The sequence below is a fragment of the Carettochelys insculpta genome, chromosome 26, assembly GCF_033958435.1.
Source record: "Carettochelys insculpta isolate YL-2023 chromosome 26, ASM3395843v1, whole genome shotgun sequence".
NCBI classification, from domain to species: domain Eukaryota; kingdom Metazoa; phylum Chordata; order Testudines; family Carettochelyidae; genus Carettochelys; species Carettochelys insculpta.
Window position 1 is genome coordinate 10443590 of NC_134162.1, and position 20941 is coordinate 10464530.

The 20941-nt window shown below is 50.1% G+C and overlaps 1 protein-coding gene across 1 annotated transcript; it reads right to left on the reverse strand.

Moving 5' to 3' along the window:
• Positions 1 to 1988: 1988 nt before the first annotated feature.
• On the reverse strand, positions 1989 to 19117 carry NUAK2 (NUAK family kinase 2). Its single transcript, XM_074977381.1, has 7 exons — positions 18846 to 19117; positions 11417 to 11537; positions 9382 to 9533; positions 7828 to 7893; positions 5572 to 5691; positions 4875 to 5007; positions 1989 to 4767 (listed from the first exon to the last, which is right to left on the reverse strand). Exons 1-7 carry the CDS (start codon positions 19047 to 19049, stop codon positions 3647 to 3649), a joined length of 1917 nt encoding a protein of 638 aa, XP_074833482.1. The 5' UTR covers positions 19050 to 19117; the 3' UTR covers positions 1989 to 3646.
• Positions 19118 to 20941: the final 1824 nt, after the last annotated feature.

The following is a 20941-nucleotide window of genomic DNA, read 5'->3' on the forward strand; positions in this document are numbered from 1 at the left end:
TTCTCCCCAACCCAGCTCCATTGTCCCTGCTGTTTCTGCTATTCACAGGCACTGAGGGTATACTGCGCTGCATGCTTCTGCTTGGCAGGGACCAGGCACACCACAGAGACAGTTCTTCTGCACCAAGAGCTGAGGTACCAGAGCTGCCTCTACTTAGGTAGCACTCAGGCTGCATCTACACCACCTCTGTACTTCAAAGAGAGCATGGCAAGTAGGGTGTTGGGAGTTTATTAATGAAGTGCTGTGGTGCCTCTGCAGCACTTCATTAAGCAAATTGCCGCCTGCAGCAACTCCAAAGTGCCAGCTTGCTTGTAGCCAAGGCTAATCCCCGCTGGTACTTCAAAGTGCCTGGGCAAAATTTTGAGGAGTAAAGGGCCTTCAACGTACCAGCAGGTGAGCTGTGGCTACACATGAGCCACCGCTTCAAAGTGTAACATCAGCTACCGGGGGCGGGGATTTGCTTTATGAAATGCTGTATATGCACCACAGCACTTCATTAGTAAACTCCCAACACCCTACTTACCATCCTCCCTATGAGGTATTGTAGGCAAACCCTGTTTTCTCTTTTCCACCCAGCTTTTGTATGACACATATTCCCCATGGGCAAGGAGACTGTGCGAATCCTACAGGAACAAGGAAGAACCAAAATGCCCTAGTGCAGTGCATGAAAGAGATGAAGAGTTTGCACAGGACCAGGTAAGCTGGACCAATTCCAGCTGAAAATGGATGAAATTTATTCCTCTCCCTCAAGGCCAATGCTCAGAGGGGCCTGTACCCAGGAAGTGCTGTGTGGAAGGGAGAGAACTGGTCAGTGAATGCAGAATGGGAGCAGTTCTCACAGTTCAAGGAGCTCATGGCCCCTGCATGGTGGAGGTGAAAGGAAGCAGGTGGCCCCTGGGATGCTACTTTTGCCACAGCTCCTGCCAAAGCCACTGATAGAGCTGCCAGGGCTCCTGGGTTGCAATAGGATCTGCAATAAGTTTTAAGTTACTTGCAGCTCTGGTGCCTGTTGAGCCAATATTGATGCCACAGGTGGTGAGGCTGCTTCTTTCAGTTAGGTATGAACTAGCATTATAGCTCAGCCCCTTTGCAGGGTTTGCAAAGGAGAATAATATAGCCCCCTACCCTCCTGGAAAGATGCAGCACGTCAGGCTTGTTGACTGAGCAGGTGGAGTGAGGGCTCACAGCAGCTTGGCTGCCTGTACTGGAGAGATTTCTGCTGAAGACCACCTCCCAGGCTCCCCTGAAACTACTGCTGTACCTAGCCCCTGGTCTACTGTTGTACTGTTCTCACACACAGCTTTTTTCTACTGCCTCAGCCCAGCGGAGCTGCTGTGTTCAGAGCAGTATGTTGGGGTGGGCTCAGGAGCCCCCTTTTAAAACATTCCTTGCGGCATCTACACACCATGTTTCAATATTAAAATCAGAAGAACACAGCTCTTTTGGGCACCTTTCCCCCTCCCCCACCCAGCTGAGGAAGAGTGCCTCTCCCCCAAGGGAAGTACACAGATGGCCCAGGAGCCCTTTGTCCTGAAAAAAGCACAGTCCTCCATGGGGCTGGATTTTAAGCTGCAGTGTTTCCTGTCCCATTCTTTCAAAAGAGCCACAGGGGTGTGGCCACTTGACTGAAGAGCAGAGTTTGGGGGTCGGGGGGATGCTTTTATGGGGGTGGTAGGGATCTTTCAAAAGAAGTGTTTTTGGACGAGGTCTTCATTTTGAAGGACCCCTGTAGTGTAGGCACAGGCGAAGAGTTTGCAAAGCAAGGGTAAGCGAATCAAATCTTCCTCTGTCTTTCCCAGCTCCGCACATGCCCCATGACCAGCACGCCATTGCTCCAAAGTGCATGGGCCTAGGGAGAGCACCAAAGGAGGCTCCACAACCACAGCAGAATTAGCTGGTAACTCCAGGCCAAGTGTCTTTAACTTGCATCTTGCCCACAATCTATGGGACAGATCAGGAGAGAGGAACAAATTAGGCCAACAAATGAGTTCAGGTCTACGTATTGCTTTTAATTTAATGAATTTCTCTGGACCACAGTTCAGGAGCAGGAGGAGAGAAACGTACACATCGAGAAGGAGGAGGGAGCCAGAGAAAAGACATGGTGAGATTGTAAGATCTTGTGCTAGAAGTTACTCAGTCACACATTTACCAACTGCTGTTCTCCTTTGACAGATGTTTGGGAAAGTTTAGCACTGGAGCCAAGTTGACCTTGTGCCATTTTAATTTACATAACAATTCAGTGTTAGAGACAATAAGTAAGTTTTTTCCTCACCCCCAGGGCCCACACAAGCAACAACTTTTTTTTTTATTTAAAAACCCTCAAACTTTTTTACCTGCCTCCCCCCATATGTTGGCAACAGGAACACAAATCCTTTTGTTTTTATCATCATGGCTGCTGGTCCAAGTGGCTTTTGGCTCTCAGGCAGGAGCTATAGTTTTTAGGGGGGCTTCATGAGAGTTTGGCACCTAACTCCCATTGCATGGAGCAGCTCCTTAACCAGAAGCTGTGTCCGATGGCCAACTTTACAGTCTGTCAAAGGATGCTCTTCTAGTCCTGTGGATTTAAAGCAATTGCAGGACAAACTGCACTGCTGTCTGCAGTGGAACCCTGTTCCTTGGGACTTGGCTATGGCCCAAGCAAGATGCACAAGAACCTGAATAGCTGGAGGAGTTAAGATGGGGCTCTAGATTCAGCCTGGAATACAGATCACACCACTTCTACCAGAAGCACTGAGAAGGGAAACACATAACTGTCCCAACATTACACAATTAGAGCAGAGTGCGCATTATTCCCGGTCAGGCTTTGCCAAGTGGGTAAAGTCAGACCCCATTCAGTAATGCTTAATTACCTTGATTTCAGTTATTAACAAGCAAAATGCCACCTTCTCAGCGCAGGGACTGTTTTCAGTCATTGCCCTAAGTCTAGAGCCACTTCCTGGCTGGGTTTCTCTTGCCCCATCCTATAATCTTGTGCAGCTGACAGTGCTATTAAACAAAACCTGAATCCAGCCAGACTTTTTTTATTCCCTAACTTGAGGGCAGTGCAGTCTACTGGCTTGAGAGGGGAGTACAGGAGAGAGCTGCAGAGTTCTGTTAGGGTCACTCTGTATAACCCTTTCCTCTACTACTAGGCAGAATGCCACCTGCAGAAGGGAGTTAATCCTATTTCTTAGGAGAGCCGAGCACCCTTGCTACTTCCCCAGTATTTGTTCCATTGAGCATTCTTTGCAGCTCAAGATGGGACCCACTCTTGGAGGCCTACCCCCATCCCACTGCACTTGTCCTCACTCATTTCTACATCTGCCTCCTTCTCATGCAACATACCTGGTTCCCTCCAAGCCACATCAGTCCTTGCAAATACCCTTTGTAAGCCATTTTGGCACTGTTAAAACCAGAGTGTTCTTTCCTGCCCCTCCTGCTCCACATGCATCCCATGCCAGAAACCGTACAAAGGATGCAAATAAATATTTCCAATGTCACAAGCTGCATTTCCAGCCTTGCCAGGGGGGCAGCCAGGCCACGGAAGCCACCCTGATACTGCCCCCTGCACCCACAAGGCAGTGCAATAGTCTGTCCCCACCACAGCACAGTCCCAGCTGCAGAGGTGTATCTACGGCATGCTCGAGAGCTGGTGGGCTGGGGCTCCTCAGCTGAGCTTCATGCTGATGGCCAGGCCCCGCTTGTAGACCTCAGTGACATTCTCACAGTCCGCCAGAGAGAAGCAGCTGTCCCCAAGGGGGCTTTGGCAATGTGTCACAGTCCAGCGGCGGAGCCTGCGCCCTGGCTCCTCCTCCGTCTCCTCCAGCCAGAGGATGTCATCCACGGAGACGCAACTGCGCATGCCCCCACTTGACATCTTCTCTGGCAGGTCAAGCTGGTCGAAGGATTCGGTGGAAAGGATGCTGTCCTCGCTCACTGCGCTGGAGGGGTGGGCCCGGGGACCCAGCTGGTGTTTGGGCAGGGCCACCTCATTGAAGGAGCCAAAGCCTGAGACAGGGTCGCTGTCTGATTCTGTGCTGCCGGAGGAATATTTCCCATTGTGCTTTAGGATGCCTTTCCTCTGGGCAGGAGGGCCCTCGGGGCTTTTGCCTTGGGAAGGACTGCTCGTAAAGACACTAGCCTCCAGGTCTGTGTCTAAAAGCTCCCGGGAGTCAGTGTGCTCTGGAGACGAGTAATACCCTGATTCACGCTTTTGGGGCTTCTTCAGTATTCCCTTCTTAGGCACCACCAGGGTGGCAGTGCCTCCATCTGTGGTGCCAGCAAACCCCCTGGAAGACAGGATATGCATCTGGTCCTTAGTTTGCACTGCAGGGTCTTCACTTGTGTTGCCAGGGACTGCCACAGGCGGAGGGGCAGGGCCTGGCGTTTTCTGCTCGGAGGAGTTCCGCCTCTTCAAGATCCCCTTTGGCCTCTTCAGGATGGACTTGGAGGGGGTCTCTGTGGCCTGCCCCACCTCCTGCAGTGCCTGGGCAACATCATTCTCCTTCTTGGACTTCTTGAGGGAGCGCTGCCTCTCCAGGTTGGCCCCAGGGATGTGCTGCTTGAAGAAGCAGCGCACCTTGGAGCTGTTCTCGAAGAGGGGCCGCGAGGAACGCCGCAACCACTCTGCCACAGTGGCCAGCGGGGACTCGTTCTCCCCCAGCAACTCCTGCTCTCCAATGGGCACCTTGTAGCCCCAGTTCACCCACCAGTGGCTGGCAATGTCCTCAATGGTGGCTCTGCGTTCTGGGTTCACCATGAGCATCCATCGAATCAGCCCACAGGCATCTAGGAGACAGAACAGGATCCCCATCAGAACCACAGGATGGGAGGTGTCTGAATGAGACACTGGAGGGAATGAGGCACAAAGCCTCCGTGTGGGGCGTTCTGCTCACCTGATGGCTTAGCAGGCTCTCTGTATTCCCCGCTAGTGATCTGCTTGACCAGGGTCTTGTAGTCTTGTCCATCAAAAGGCATGGTCCCATGGACCAAGATATAGAGGAGCACCCCAAGGGACCAGCTGTCGACCTGGGAGAGAGATGGCTCTTTGAGGCATGATGTAATTCTGGGAAGATGGAATCTGTCCCACCCTCCCCCACCTCCAGCTTTGGAGCTGGACTTTCGGCTGCTGGCCACCAAGACAGGAAACCCCTTTCACAGCCCAGATGGTGACCCCATTGCAGCCAGGCAATGCTCAAGGAGGTCCATGAATAAGGTCCATCAGTGACCTCAAGGTCATGTACCAGGTATAGTCTCCACTAATGCCCTGTCACTTCTTTGGCTGCAGGCTGTGTGCATATACAGTAGCTCTCAGTAGTTACTACAGATGAGCCCCTCAATGGCTTTTATATACCATGCTGAGTTTGTCTACTGTACCACCTCTGAAGCAGTTAAGGACTCACTGAGGCCAGCAGGTGTCCTAGCAGTTAATGTGCACTGCCAAGGCATGAAGAGGATTGTGAAGGTCCTGCCCTAGCAAATGAGCTGTGCCCTTACCTCAGTTACAACCAGACGCCTTCACTGCTCCATGCCGTGGGGAGGGAAAGGAAGCATTCACACTAGCACTTTCTAGAAGAGGGGGAAGGAGCTCACCTCTGGTCCTTTGTAAGGCCTCCCATTGACGATTTCAGGGGATGCATAAAGGGGACTGCCACAGTAGGTCTGCAAGAATTTGTCTTGCTGGTAGACGTTAGACAGGCCGAAGTCCGCTATCTAGAGACGGGGGAGACTTTCATTAAGGCCAGCAATTAGAGGGTGGTAGGGACATGAGTCCAACACTTAACTGTAGAGAAGAACTTTCAAAAAGGGCCAGATTATGCTATAGATCAGCGGTGGGCAGTCTGCAGCCCACTGGGACTTCAGCCAGGGTGTGAATCAGGCAGCGTGTGCTAGGGAGAGGAGGAAGAGCAGGGAAGTGGAGAGCTCTGGTTCCCCAGTGCATGACAGGAATGTTTGGGGGCGGAGAGTGGGCAGGAATATGTTTGGGGCAGCAGGAAGAACACCAATGGGCCCCTGCAACCCACTGGGGTGAAGTAGGGCTGCTCTTGCAGCCCACCCCCATGGGTTGTTGCCCATCTTTGCTCTAGATTGTACCCACTGCTACTTCAACACCAGAATACTCTGCCCTCAGCCACCACGTGAGAAACTTTGTCCAGCTGATCTTCCACTTGAGAAAGGTCTGCTGCCCTACCTGGCCTTCCCCAGAGCTCTTCTGATGGCAGGTCCTTCCATCTACTCAGAACAGTTGTGCTGCAGGGGGTGAGGGGGGGGCGGTGTCATCCTAACAGCACCCAGCAGCATTAGTACAAGACCAGGAGCTGGCATTGGGGAGTGACAGATGTCACTCAGTGAGGCCCAGACAGAAGGCATCTTTGTATGAAGTAGTTTGAATTCCAAGAACAAGCTTCACCTGGAAAAGCAGGTGATTTTGCTCTCCCTGTTGGCATGACCTATAGGGGTTTGATGGTACAGCTTCACTATTATCACCTTCATCAACACTAGGACCAATCAAGTGAGCCAGAAGGTACGGTACCTGCAGATGTGCAAATGCAGAACTGTCTATTGTTAAGGTAACAGACTACAACGCTTTGTTTGTGATTAACGGTACAAAGTCCCCGCTCTGTTTGTTCCTGTCTCTCATTAGGAGAGAACACAGACTCCCTGGGTGATTGGCTCCGTAGCATGGCTGCTGTACAGAGGCCAGAAATAAAATAAGCATTTAAGGCATCCACACCAGGGGTGGGACAGAAGCAGGTGCAGCACTTAGTCGTCTGTTCTTCCTCTCCTTTATCAGAGGCTTACAAGAACACGCCAGCCTAGCCCAGGAAACTGCATTCTCTCATCTTCTAGCGGAGAAGATCAGAAATTCCCTTCCTTTTGTGCAAACTGGCATTTCCTCCTATAGAAGCTATGAAGTGGTTTCCCTTTGGAGTTCTTGGCTGAGTAGGCGTATCACTCTGAACTTTGGTTTCTCTATTGCATTTTTATGTGACATCAGATAAGCAGTAACAGTTTCAGTCACTGGGGAAGTTTCTGGGAATTGTCTGCCATTATCAAACCCTTGCTGCTGCCCAGTGACCATCTTTGGCCAACCCTGGTTAAAAGGTCAGCTTGCAGTTTCAGTCTGCACTGCAGACCCTTAGAACTGTGACAAGGCAATGCAAGAACCTTACATGGGCACTCTGCTGCAAGGGAGACTCCTAAGCCTTTGAGTATTTTTGGCAGGATCATGAAGATTGATCTCTTCCCCTAACCCCCTGGACTGGCTATTAGCCAGTTATCCCCCATCGTTAACAGAACTGGCTAGCACGTTCCACTTCTTACATTGCAGAGTCAGAGGAAGCAGCAAGCCAGAACTAGCAGGCTATTGTGGTCAGTCACCTGCTCTCAAGACACTTGAGTCCTCCCCAGGCACATTTAAAGTTGACATACTGATAACTAATTGATTAGGAGACCCGCTGTGCCTTCCCTCTGTCTAAAGGGGCCATGGATCCAACATGGGGACAATCCATTAAGGGACAAAGCCCTGCTCTGCACTAGGACCCTTGCTGCAGCTTAGTAGCATTAGAGATGCTGGCAGGCCTGCAGACACCATAAGCAAGGGGGTGAGGTAGAGGAGCAGTTGCCCCCCCCCCCCCCCAGCAGAGCATTTCAAAGGGGCTCAGAGCACCATGCCTGGAGAGTGGGGGCAAGGCCAACTGCCCTAGGCCCCTTCTCTTTCACCCTTGGCCCCATCCCTGAAGGGCTCCACTTTCCCCTTGCCCCCAGGGGTTCATGGCGGCTGTTGGCATCACTGAGTGTCTGCGTTTATGCTGAAAACCACAACTGGGCTTTCTCAGCCTCACTCACCTTAATGTTGCCATTGCCATCAAGCAAGATATTTTCCAGCTTCAGATCCCGATGAACAATTCCGTTCTAGAGAGGAAGAAGAGAAAGTGGAGTTAGTGTTTGGCGTAAGGCTGGGAGAGTGTTAATCACAGCAGGGCAGGGAGAGGGGTTACTGAAGTTTACTGATACAACCTGTCAGAGATTTGCTGGCAGCAGGTAGATTGTGTTTCTATCAGTTTGTAAAAAGCTCAGACTAGATAAGAGTTTCCCCATAAAGGGAGAGGAGATAAAATATTCAGGCACAAAATGCTTCAAGGCATAAGCTGCTTCCCCCAAAGAGCTGCCAGAAAGAAAGGCCTGGACTTCAGTGCTTTTCTTCTGGCTTGTAGGGGTTGTCCCCGGGGCCCAGCCAGGCACACAGTTACCACAGGGGCAGGAGTGAGTAGATAAAAGCCTGTGCATGCTGGACCTTTGCACTCGCTCGGTCATCTGTCTGGTGCTTGGATGTGCAGCGACAGCAGCAGTAGGCCAAGAGACAACTGTGTTTATAAACAGCTGCCAAAAATATAGAACTCCACAGTGAAATCAGTTGTTCCAGGACATCACAATGAACCAGGTGATAGACTTGGAGAGCTTGGCCTCTACATATTCCATAGCTCAAGCAGCCTGATCAGCCAGTAACCTATTCTTTAAGGTACTGAGCTTTGTGCTGGGGACCAATCCCTCTGGAACTCCTTTGCCCATGGCAGTACACAGGCAAGAACCTGCAGTGCCAGGTGCTCTGGGCAACGGGGGCTGGGGGGGGGGGGGGGGGCGGGCCTGTACAAGCCTGAACACCCACCCCATGCAGGTCTTTCACCAGATGTCCCTGCATGGGTTTGAAGCAGAATTGTCACTACTCTACACTACACTTGACAAAAAAGGGTTATTTTTGCTTTTACTCTAAGATCTAGGTGACAGCTCTGGGTGTTTTCTCCTTACCATGGGGTTGGGCTGGAATTCATACACTGTGACCAGCCAACCTAGTTAGAACAGCCTGGCATTCGAGCATTAAGAAATGCCAGAACACTACTTGTGCTGCACTGCGAGACAAGGACTAAATGACACTAACAGTCAGAGGTAAGCAGCAGCAATTTTTTTTTAAAAAGACTAAAAGTGATTTATTTGGTGATGAACTTTTGTTCATCAGGTCTGATGAAGTGGGTCTGTCCCACAGAAGATCACTGAATAAATATTTTTTTTAAGTCTTTAAAAGTGCTACATTTCTGCTGCTTTGTTTTGTTGGAGTACAGACTAGCACAGCTACCCTTCTGTTACTATTCACAGGTTAGGCAGCTCATGAATCCTCCAGGACAAATCATGTGATCCAGAGATGCCTGGTGGTGTCAGACGACAGCCTGAATCCTCTTCAGATGGAGAAGCAAACTGTTTCAGTCCTCCAAGTCCATCTGTTATTAGAGCAGCATGGCTCATTCCAAGACAGCAGCCAGCTATCACCTTTTACTTTTAGCAAGTCACAGTGATACCCCATGCCTTCCCAATGCCCATGCTCAGAGGACAGTGCTGTTCACTTACCTTGTGACAGTAATAGATGGCAGACACAACCTGCCTGAAGAAGTTTCGTGCCTCCTGCTCCGTCAGCTTCTGCCGCTCATTGATGTAGTCATACAGGTCTCCCTTGCTGGCATACTCCATTACAATGACGATCTTGTTATTGTTTTCAAACACTAGATGGGATGAGAGTTAGATCAGGAGATGCTGCAAAGCATTCCAGTATGCTCAGATTTAAGGGCACCTTCAAACATGAAGGCATCCTGTTGGCATCCACTTTCAATTAGCATCCTGGTCCTCTGCTTACCAGTCTAAGCTACCCACTTAATTTCTGTGGTCTCTGCTTTGAGCCACCACCTAACTTCTAGGCTCCGTTGCTTTAGCCTAAAGGCCCATTTGTTTTCAGAGTACAACTCAACTGTAGTTTGCAGCCTCAACCTCCTGAGCAGCACAGGTCACTGTGATATTGATCTACAACCACAGACCACATGAAACAAAGGATTCAGAGCTCTGGCAACAAGGAAAAGGCCTGTGATGGTTCCACTTTAAGTGTGGACACCTACATCTTCACCACCCATTACACAGAGCCAGATTTAGCTAAGTAATGCACAATTTTCTTCTGCTATTTTTAGAAATGGTTTTGATAACAGAGGCCAGGGTCGGAATGACTCAGTCAATACAAACAGGCATTCAGCGTTATGTACGTCAGTCCTCTTGCTGTGTTTACAGACTATGCCGTGAGATGCTGCACAACTAAACCTGAGGGTGTAATACATCTACTCTGTAGTTGAAGGAAGCCTGAAAGAGCAATAAAAATTCCAGAGCCAGCTGACAGATATTAAATACAAGTTCCAAAGAACCAAGGACATAAAAGGGATTCAAATGGTGCTAGAAGAAGTCAGATTGGAAACTTCCTCTGAGCAGTTTCGATTGCAACCAGAATGAGAGCAGATTTTCACCCAAGTTCAGTACTCCTTAAGAGCAGTGTCATTGACAAAGCTAGAGACCAGAGCTCCGATTCTTAGGAGGGACAGGAGCACAAGCTTCCCTGCACCATCCTGCAGGAGGGCAGCAGCTAGGACTTGAATGACCAGGGAGAATTCTAATACTGGAGGTAGCATGAAGACTGAGCTAGGACAACTACTGCAGTTTGCAATGCTGGCACTGGGCCAGCAAGAATTGGCATTGGTGAGATATTTGCGGTCGATCCAATAAGTGTCAGCCAGTTACTGTGTCTCACTACTGGTTAGAAGCACGCTGTAATTCATATGTAGGACCAGGAAAGGTTCCACATTCTCTGGGCTAGCCAGGCCAGGCTTTTGCTGGTCTTTAGCTGTCTGAATAGCTTCTGTTGTGTGGCAGGCAGACCAAGATGGCTTTGGAGCTTTTGTTGTGTGCATTGTTCAGCAGGGAAGGGAAGAGCAGGGCACTGGCTATTTTTAGAGACTGTATTCCCCTCCTCACACCTGACTGCCTGCACTTTGTACACAAAACAAGGGTGGAATCCAAGAGCTGAGCAGCAGAAGCCAGAGCCTAGCTGCACTCGGTGTGATCCCCAGCAGCTGCTGAGTCACCCACTCATGCCCAGGCACGAGTAAAAAGCAAGTAGCTTCCGCCTGCTTGTTTTGCGAAATTATTCCATTTTTAGACGGGGAAAATAATGGAGAGTCTTGATGTACTCACAAGCAGGAAACAAGCTGCTCTCCCTGTGGTTTAACTTTAATCAGCCCCCCCACCCCCCATACACACCAGAAGGAATTTCACAATAGTGCCTGGTTGCCAGTAGCTTCTGAAGGATCTCCCACCTCACCAAGACTTCACAGGGGATTAAGGCTGCTGAGACAGCCAGGTTGCAGCATCTCACAGAATGATGTAACATGATGCAGTTTGCAACTGGATACAAGGATCTTGCATCCCTGCAGGATGTTGCATGGGGCTGGGGAGTGGCCCCAGCTGGCTCATACTAGAGTTGCGCACCACCTTCTTTCACTTCAGGTCCTCACACGGGTGTCTTTCCACCCCCTCCCACCCCAGAGAGAGCCTTCTTAGCCAAGCCTACCTTCATGGATACCAACGATGTGGGGGTGATTGAGGGACGACATTATCTCGATCTCTCTCCGGATATGGACCAGATCCTGCTCATCCTTAATTTTGTCTTTCCGGATCGACTTGATTGCAACCTGTGAATGGGAACCAAAAAGAGCATTAGAGCCAGAGGGTTTCCTTCACAGCATTTCTTACCAAAATGAGAGCTAGGAGGCTTGCCAGTTCCTGCAAGCATGGGATTTGAGTAACTAGACTAATCCATGGCAGATGAAACTTCAGCGCTTGGCATGGTGCTAGGCTCCCACTGCTGATCTCTGGAAGCTGTTGTTCTATGTAGAGTGGCTAGAACATCTGAAAGCCCCTGCCCTGAAGAGCTTGCCCTTTAAGTGGATGAAGAAAGGGGGGCCTGTCTTTTACAAATGGGGAATGGAAGCAGAAGTTTGCTGACTTGCCCAGGGTCACACATGGAATCTGTGAGAGCAAAGAATCAAACCCAGAAATCCAATGCTGTACCAGGACCATCCTTCCCACTTTGAGACCTAGTCTTAGTGGGGAGATGGTTCGATGGTCTTCTTTTGAATCCCATGCCTCAGGCTGCCATGATCATAGGTGCCAACTTCCCCTTCTGCTGGGGGTTCTGATCAGCTCTCGTCCCACTCCTTCTGCTAAGTCCTACCTCCTCCCCAAGTCACTACTCCAATCCTACCCCTTACCCTCCCAGGGCTTCTGGAGTGCAGCGACCAGCTGATTCTGAAGTGCTGGGGATGGTGGAAGTAGCTGATCAGCCGGACCACCAGTGTGTATTACAGGGAGAAAGGGGTATGTGTGTGGGGTGGGGGCATCTTTGTCTGTAGATGCTTGCTACCCATTAATTTCTCTCTAGGGGTGTTCCAGTCATATCTACAATAGTGAGCTGGGTTCGGTCTCCCCTTCAGTTAGAAGTGGTCCAGATTTCCAGTTCACTGCACACCGATTTGGGAAAGGTGCTCGTCTCCCTAAAAAGCTGTTCCTTTCTCTGCTTCCCACTAGCCACAAAACTAGGAGTGTTGCTAGTTCTGCCAACCCCACCAGAACCCATGGTCTCAGCTGTCCTGCAAAGGGGCAATCTGGTAGTTACATTACTTGAACAGCAGCCAACAGACACCACAGTTGTCTGGTGTATCACAGCCAGTGAACGGAATGTGACCTGTAGACCTGACGTGGAAGATAAACATCTGGGTTTGGTGCGGATGGGAAACAGGTTTCTTGTTTTCTCCACAAATGTTTGTTTCAGACGAACAGAGCACGTGGATTTCAACAAAGAAAGTTTGGCACTCAAGGAGCCCTCAGCAAGTTCCTGCTCCCCACATGACCCAGGTACAAAGAGTAAACATGGGACTTCCCCCTCCAAGTGAACTGTGCTGCAAACACAAGCTGGCAGCAGCCCATGGGCCAGAGTTTGCTCAGATTGCTTCATCATTATGAATGTTCCTCCACCAGGAACGAGAAAGGGCCAGAGAATGGATGCCCCTTAATCCTCTTTCAAAGGGACTGAAGTGAAACAATGTACTCCTTGGGTCGAATTTACAAGTGAATCCCGCAGACCCTCTTTTCTTCCATCAGACAAGAATGCGGAACAGTGTTAATCCTGTAAAAGGATCCTACATAATACAACGTACCAAGTCTCCCAGCAACGAGGAAAGCAGAGGCAGCTCTGCCATGCACCCCAGGGGTACAATTCTCTTTTAAAAAGCAGTAGAGGGGAATCTTTCTGCAGGTGATTTGCTGCTGTTCTTGAACAAGATGATCAACCCAATGACTCCCTGCTGCTTCCCAGCAGCACTGCTTTCCCAGACCTGGGAATTGTCTGAATTTGCGCTTCATGTGCAGCAATGTCACAAGAGATGAGCCACAGTGCATCAGTTATTCCTGTTAGGTCACAGACTTTCTTCTGTGAAGGGCATCCTGATGGCGTCAGTGTGACATCTCCCCAGATAAACGTACAGCTGGGCTAAGCCAGTTGCATCACTAATAATGGATCATGGCCTGCTAGAGTGGCAAGCTTAGATTACCACATCCTTTCCTTTGTGCAACGGCTCAGTTGCGCAGACACGAGGAAGAGGTCTAGTCCCCTCACAATGCAGCATCTCCCTGCTGTAGTTACCTAGGCCAGCACTGGCACATAGGGTGACCACCAGGTCAGAGATGGATGTTTACCATCCTCCTCTTGCAGAGGTGACCTTTGTGCTAGGTTTATGGGTTAAAGATCAACCCTTTCTGTCTCAAGGCGACATTATCTAGGGCAGGCTCTCAAGCAGTTCTCCCACCCTCCAAGTCCCAGCAATGAGTCACTTGCTGGTCATACACCTCCCCAGAGCTTGGTGGCTGGAATGCCTGGCATCTAACCTGGCTCGATGATCTTTGGGACACAGAGCCATCTGCAGCATCAGCAGCTTCTGTACGTGCTGACTAAGGAGCTGCTGCATGCACAGCATCAGTCCCAGAACAGGCACCTATTACTGCCTTGCCAAGAGTGAGTAACTGCTCCAGCCAACCCTCTGATAACAGAAAAATCTTGAAGCATCTAGCACAAGTGCATAGGCCCAGCTGTGTATGGCCCATCCCCACAAAGAAAGGCCCTACACCTACAGCATCAAGTGGTATTAGCTCTTTAATCTTTACACAGTAAGCAGCTAGCCGCAGTTCTTTCCCACCCTGACCCTGCATCCCTGTGCTGCTCCTCTAAAAAGACAGGCTGGTTTGGGCAGACTGGCTGTTGTCAGAACTGAGCCCCTTAAGTGTTTTACAGCAATGAAAAGTCATGCCCATGCTAGAGTCTCATGCAATAAAATCCTTATGTATTATTGTACAAAGCCAGTTGTCTAAGAATCCAGCTCCCAGCACTAGCTTTCAAAGACTAGCGTATTGCTGGGGGATGCTGGCTTGAAGTCATGCTACCCTGCTGTGATTAGTTCTGCCTCAGCACAGGTACAGCATGATGAACGCCGGCGCAAGCTCCCAACTTTGAGCTGAAGCCATCTCTACTGACAGAGAAATAGTTTAGTCTCCTTAGCTCAGTCATGCCCCAATGACCCTTCTGCTTTTTTCCAGTCCATGTGCAGAATAAGTTTTATGTGCACTGACGCTTGTGTAGACATGCGCCACCAGTTGGAAAAAAAAAAAAAAAAAAGACAGGCTGCCAACTGTGGTGCTCTGTTAATCAGCTTGGCAGCATTTGAATCACTCCTAGGCAGTCACCCAAGCAAGCATTCATTTTACAGGCACACTGGTGGACAGACACCTGTGCCATTGCAGACCAACCCTGTCTTCAAGCTTCAGGTCACCCAAACAGAGCATGCCTGCCTACAGCTTCCTGCGGGGCACAGGAGACCCTCAAAGTCTGTTGTGCACTGGTTATCACCATGCGGGGACTTGAAAGCAAATTCTGAATCAGGAGGGTTTACATATGTTTTTGGGCAGAAAGAGCAGAGAGCACTTCAGGGAGGTGCTGAAAGATGCCTTGCTAAGCCACCACCCCATTATAGGTGCTGTAAAAAGCAGTTCCAGAGCAAGCATGATATATACCTGGTGAATTATGGATTCCACTCCTTTCCATTATGGGAAAGTCCAGTGTTGTTTGGTTATGAAAGATCAAAAGGGAAGTTTGCTCTTTTTAAAAATTGTTCCAGGTGCCCCTTCCCCCTAGCACAGGCCCACAAGCATCTGTCAGACATCACAGGCAAGTGCCGCAGAAACTCAAGCCTCTTGTTTGGCTTGGCTGAAACCCAAGCATTGAGGGCTAGGCTCTCCCCCAGCCTATGGGCAGGTGCTGCAGAGCAAACAGGTACAGAGGGCAGGCTTTTATTTCCATTGGGTGCTTCATATCAAAACAAGAGCCAGAGCCAGCTCTCCCCAACCCAATCAGTCACTTTGGGAGAGAAACTGACAAGTGGTCAGGAAGGACATTCATAGCAAGTAAAATCATAATGTGTTCTTCCCTCCTAGCTGCAGGGTACGAGAGCCCCTTCCGCTAAAGGGCACTCTGCACAGAAACATGGTTGTGTTCAGGTGGTCTGCAAACTTCAGTTGAAATCCACTCACCCAAACGCTCCATGGTTAAACACAATGGCAGATTCTACTTTGGTTGGGCCTAGTTTACGTAGGAGGACTCCAGTTCAGGGAAATAACAGGTTAGCCATAAGGGCCGTGTCTACACGTGCCCCAAACTTCGAAATGGCCATTTCAAAGTTTACTAATGAAGTGTTAAAATGCATATTCAGCGCTTCATTAGCATGCGGGTGGCTGCGGCACTTCGAAATTGACGCGGCTCGACGCCGCGCGTCTCGTCCAGACGGGGCTCCTTTTCGAAAGGACCCCGCCTACTTCGAAGTCCCCTTATTCCCATCTGCTCACAGGAATAAGGGGACTTCGAAGTAGGCGGGGTCCTTTCGAAAAGGAGCCCCGTCTGGACGAGACGCGCGGCAACAAGCCGCGTCAAGTTCGAAGTGCCGCAGCCGCCCGCATGCTAATGAAGCGCTGAATATGCCTTTCAGCGCTTCATTAGTAAGCATTTCAGCGCTTCATTAGTAAACTTCGAAATGGCCATTTGCGTGGCCATTTCGAAGTTTGGGGCACGTGTAGACGTAGCCAAGGTGAGACAGTTGTGTTTAGTTAAACCAACAGAAACAGCTTCTGCTTAGCCAGAGGCAAGAGCACTGAAATACCAGGGGCACTGGAACTCTTGCTCACTCCTGAGTTGGTTCCTCAAGTCCATGAAGACCCAGACTAACCAAATAAAAATTATTTGCTCTTACATCTCAGTATTTAGGAAGTGGAAGCCACTGAAAAAAAAAAGAACAAATATTAACCCACTTCACTGTCACGTGGGGATAGGAAGAACAGAGGGCTTTGTAATGCAAGCACCTGCTTAGAGGTGAATAGTTCCATATATGAACTAGCTACATCACCTACACCTAAGGATTATTTGATGGCCGCATGCATGTTATTTCTTTTAGGGTAACACTAGGAGGCCAGGACCTCATTATATAAACAATACACTTGTACAGACAGGAAGGCCTCTGGGCCAGGAGTTAATTCCAAGAAGAATTAGATTAGACAAACCCTACATTTGGGTACTCCAGTGGTAAATTGGCTATGGAGACTGAGCCAGCCCTGAAGTCACCCCTTCCCAAACACAGGAATCCCTCCAGGTCAAGTTAAGGATGTTTGCTCCATCACACTCCTGGATGTGCAGCAGATGAGGAGACTCTAGAACCAGCAGATAGGTAGGCCATTACTCTTTCAGCATTATGTATGTCAGCCAAGGCTTACGCCAAGTCACGGAAGGAATATTGTCCATTTAGAATTCTGGCACATCAGAGCACAACTGTTTCTTGGCCTGTCATTCTGGTGCATTAGTAATTGAAGCTCACACCCACCCACACTTTCTTCTCAGGACTTAAGCCCTTTGATGCTTTGTCAGGCTAGTGGAGATAATGAATTGAGAGTCTTGTTCCCCCTGCCTCTACTGCCCCCCTCCCAAGGTCATGTGGGTTTCTGGGTGTGTATATATATAAAAAAAAAATCTGTCTTTAATGGATCACCTCTTGCACCTTTGATTCAAAGGAGGGAGCACCAGCTTCACCTTTTAGATTTTTGCAGAGGTTCCATGGTTGGATTAGGTCCCTCAGTATTCCCAGGATTCTAGCTGATCCATTTTGCCAACTCCTTCCTCCCCTCCCAACCCAAGAGGCCTCTCAAAATACAATGTTGGCCTTCAAACACAGGGAACCTGACCATGTTTTAGGCAGATTGCAGTCCTGTTGTTGGGGAAGCAATGCACACCAAGTCCATTGCGTGTGTTTTCACACACCGTTTTTGGAGATGCTGTACTTGGTTTAAGAGAAGCAGAAATACCATAAAGGTGCATTAACCTTTCAGTGAAGTTGGACAACCCCTAGGAGCTGGGGTGAAGGACGCAGTTGACAGGTGTAGAGTTGCAGGCCTGCTGCACCATGGAGACGGCCTCAGTCAAATCAAAACTCAGGAAGGGAAGAGACTCAAGTGTGAGGTTTGCTCTCTACGGCTGAAGTGCTACAGGATATGTACAAACGCCTTTTCATGAGCAAGCCTGACTTTGATCATCAAGTGTGCAACAGGAAGCTGTGATCTCCTCCACCCAAATCCCCCTCCGCCCCCACAATCCACTCAATAGTGCTCCAAACGGTAGTAACATAATACAAGTGCTGGCCCAAGTTCTCTGAACTACAGATTTTGCCAGAACTACCCACATTACCTCTTGGAAAGTGTTTATAGAGGAAGAGTTGCCCTGTTAGCAGACTAACCATTTAGATGCCAGACAGTTTGCTGTGGGCCCTATGTAAAGCTTTAAGATAAAAGCCAGAATCGGACTCCTTTGCAATTTTAATTGCCACAGATTCACATCAGACAGGCAAGCCTGGAGAGAGTTTGGAATCCCAGCCGACTTGACAATAGGCTCCCCTGAGCCTTAGCCAAAGAGAGGTGCCTTTTCGCATTTCAAATTAGTGCAGGCCATGAAGGCAGACCCATGACAATTCCTGACAGATCAATTATAGCAACTACAGTAAGTAGGGCAGCAGAGTCCTGGCTGGCTTGTCCCTTCCTTTCCAGGGGGAGGAAAAAGAAAAAAGTTCCCTGGCAAAAAGTGCTCTTTATTGCACAACACAGCGTCTCACTTCACCAAACAAAGTGCTATTAATTTCATAATCCCATCACACACAGAGGGAGCCCCCTCCCTGGAACCTTTAAAGGGATTTTCTGGTACCATCTCACCTGCTCCACCTACAAAGCCACTAGGAACACCTCCTGAAGTTGACCAGTCCTGTCTGCACCATGAAGCAGAGCAGGGTTAGTCACCCAGGGCAAGCAGGATTTTGCAAGGTTGCTGCTCCACCAGGTCTTGTCTGGACAAGTGGCAGCACCAGCCACCTCATTTGATTTGTTCTAAATGAGACTGATTTGTCAGTTCTTTTGAAGTTTCACTTTCATCGCGGCCACGGTTTCATTCCAGCCCCCCCACGAAGGACATGCTGGTAGATAGACACCTACCATGCACCGAGCAACCGGTTATCCCTCCCCCAGGCCACACCACCCCCCGCTGGCGTTGCCTTGAACCTGAGGAGCTTCAGGCAGCCTAGCTCTGCCCAGCCTCCCTCTGCTGTGCCCACACGGGGCAAGAGCCAAGCGGGGGGCCAAGAGCAGGGCAAGGGGAGCAGGTGCTGCAGCCAGCAGCCACGTGCTTAAAGGCAGGCGGTGCCGATCCCCCGTGCAAACGCATCCAGCGGCCGGGTGCACGGAGGGCATTCGAGCCAACCCGCCAAGCACGGCCAGGGCTTTGCAGGGGCGCAGCGCGCTAGAGCAGCCCTGGGGCCACCCCTGCGGCGCAAAGGCGGCAGGGGAGCAGAGACGCCCCCTCCGCTTACCAGCTTGCCGGAGCGCTCCCTCGCCTTCTTCACCTTGCCATAGGTGCCCTTGCCCAGCGTCTCCAGGAACTCGTAGCGGTGCCGGAGGTTGTGCTTGTGGTGGTGCCGCTTCACCGCCTGCTTCTTCAGCAGCGGCTGAGGGAGCTTGAGCGGCCCCTCGGCCAGCGAGGGGACCCGCAGGGCATCGGCCGGGGCGAGCGCCATGGCCGGGCGCGGCGCAGGTGAGCAAAGGAAAGCAGCAAAGCTCTGCCCGCGCCGCGCCACGGGGCCAATAAATGCTCCAAACCTGCCCGCTCTGGGCCCGCCTCCTTGCCGCCCACTGGCTGCCCCGGGGCACGTGACCAGCCCCGAGCGCTCTCCGTGAAGGTATCAATGGGGAGGGACAGACAGAGGGAGAGAAAGGGAGCGGGGCGGGCAGGGGCAGACGGTGGGGCTGGGGGTGCAGGTGCCTGGCAGGTTGCAGAGGGGAAGCCCGGGGCGCCCGTTTGAGCAAAAAAAGAACAGGGAATCTGGTGGCACTGGCAAGCCACACGTATTATGGCATAAAGGGTTCTGGGTTGCAACTCGCGTCCTCACACGTAGGCTTCCAGGTGCCCCCGGACTCCTTGCGGGTTTTGCCCCCTCCACGGCCGCTTTGTTTTTTATCATCAGCATCCTCACTACGGAGATTATTCCAGCACCCCTACGAGGAGAGGCAGACAGGTCGTGCAAGAGAGACAAGCACAGAAACAGACAAGGAGGCAGGGAGACAAGACAAGCAGAAAGGTAGCAGAGGAGAGAGACAGAAAAAGAGAGGCAGACCTACAGAAACGCAGGCGGCCAGGAGGACAGACTGGAAGAGGCACTCAAGGCTTGTCTAGAGGCAGAGGTGTGCTGGTTTAACACCAGATGTGATGATCAGGGGACACAAAAGCCCATGTGGCTGGGTTTATTTCAGTTTGAGACAAACTTGAATCAATTTTACGTCTCTTAGAAACCATCTTAAAAATAAACTGACGTGAACCCCTCTAATACCAAGCAAAGCTCATGCACCCCAGAGTTTGCCCCAGTTTAACTGTAAGCTAGTTTAACTAAACAGGAGCAAGTTTGTGTGGAGACAGAGAAAGACAGACACCTGCACTGCACAGACAGCCTCACACTCTAATATTCCAAAAGCCACATTCACAATGGGACTGAGCAATTTGTGTTGTGTATGCAAACCATAGCCAGAGATGTACCCGGGGAGAGAGCTATAGTGTGTGTCAGAAACAGACAAATGCAGAGTGGACCTGTGCTTTTCTCTTTAAAAAGGAGTCAGGACCTACGGTTGTTGGCGAAATATACCTCCTGAGTGAGCGCTCCATGTACGTTGATGTTATAATTGTATTTACGGTACGAAGCACTGTGTTACTTTAACAGAAACCATAAGCATTGTGGATGGAATAAATGCTGCTTCTATATGATGACTGTGGAGGTGGCTGGGGAAATGTGTGCTATACATTTATACCAAACTCTTATTTGCAAAATTACTACATGTGATTCTATTTCATTGTGCTGCTTTCACCGCAGCCTGTTTGCCCTGTGGTAATTCTTTGCTTTCAAATATCAAAAGAATGTCCCTGTTTCAAAAGCAGACAAAACAAAAGCTTTCTTCTGGCTTTGGCATGCGTGTGGACCTCATCCTATTGATTGTGGGGGGAGAGGGGGAGATAACTACAGCATTACTCATCCATACTATCAGACCTGGATTTCCCCAGAACTTCAAAAGGCTAAGGGCAGCATGACAAAATGAAACATAACAGGGTCTCGTGTGATTGCACACAAGGGAAGATGAAACTTGGAGCTAGCCCATGATTCAAAGACCGGTCACTTCAGCGAATCAGGCCCCCTCTTCACCACAAGACTGTAGTAACTTAGACCCAGGTCCTCAAGGATATTGAGGTGCCCGAAGACAGGCACACATAAGTAGTTTTGCAGATCGGGACCTCAGGTATGCTAGTTAATTTTGTTACTGTTGCAAAGTGCTTGGATAGTGGTGGAAGAAGGACTCCGTATCAGTGCATCATACTATCAAAATTACTTTTGAGAGGACTCTTGCTGCTTTCCATGTGCTTTGG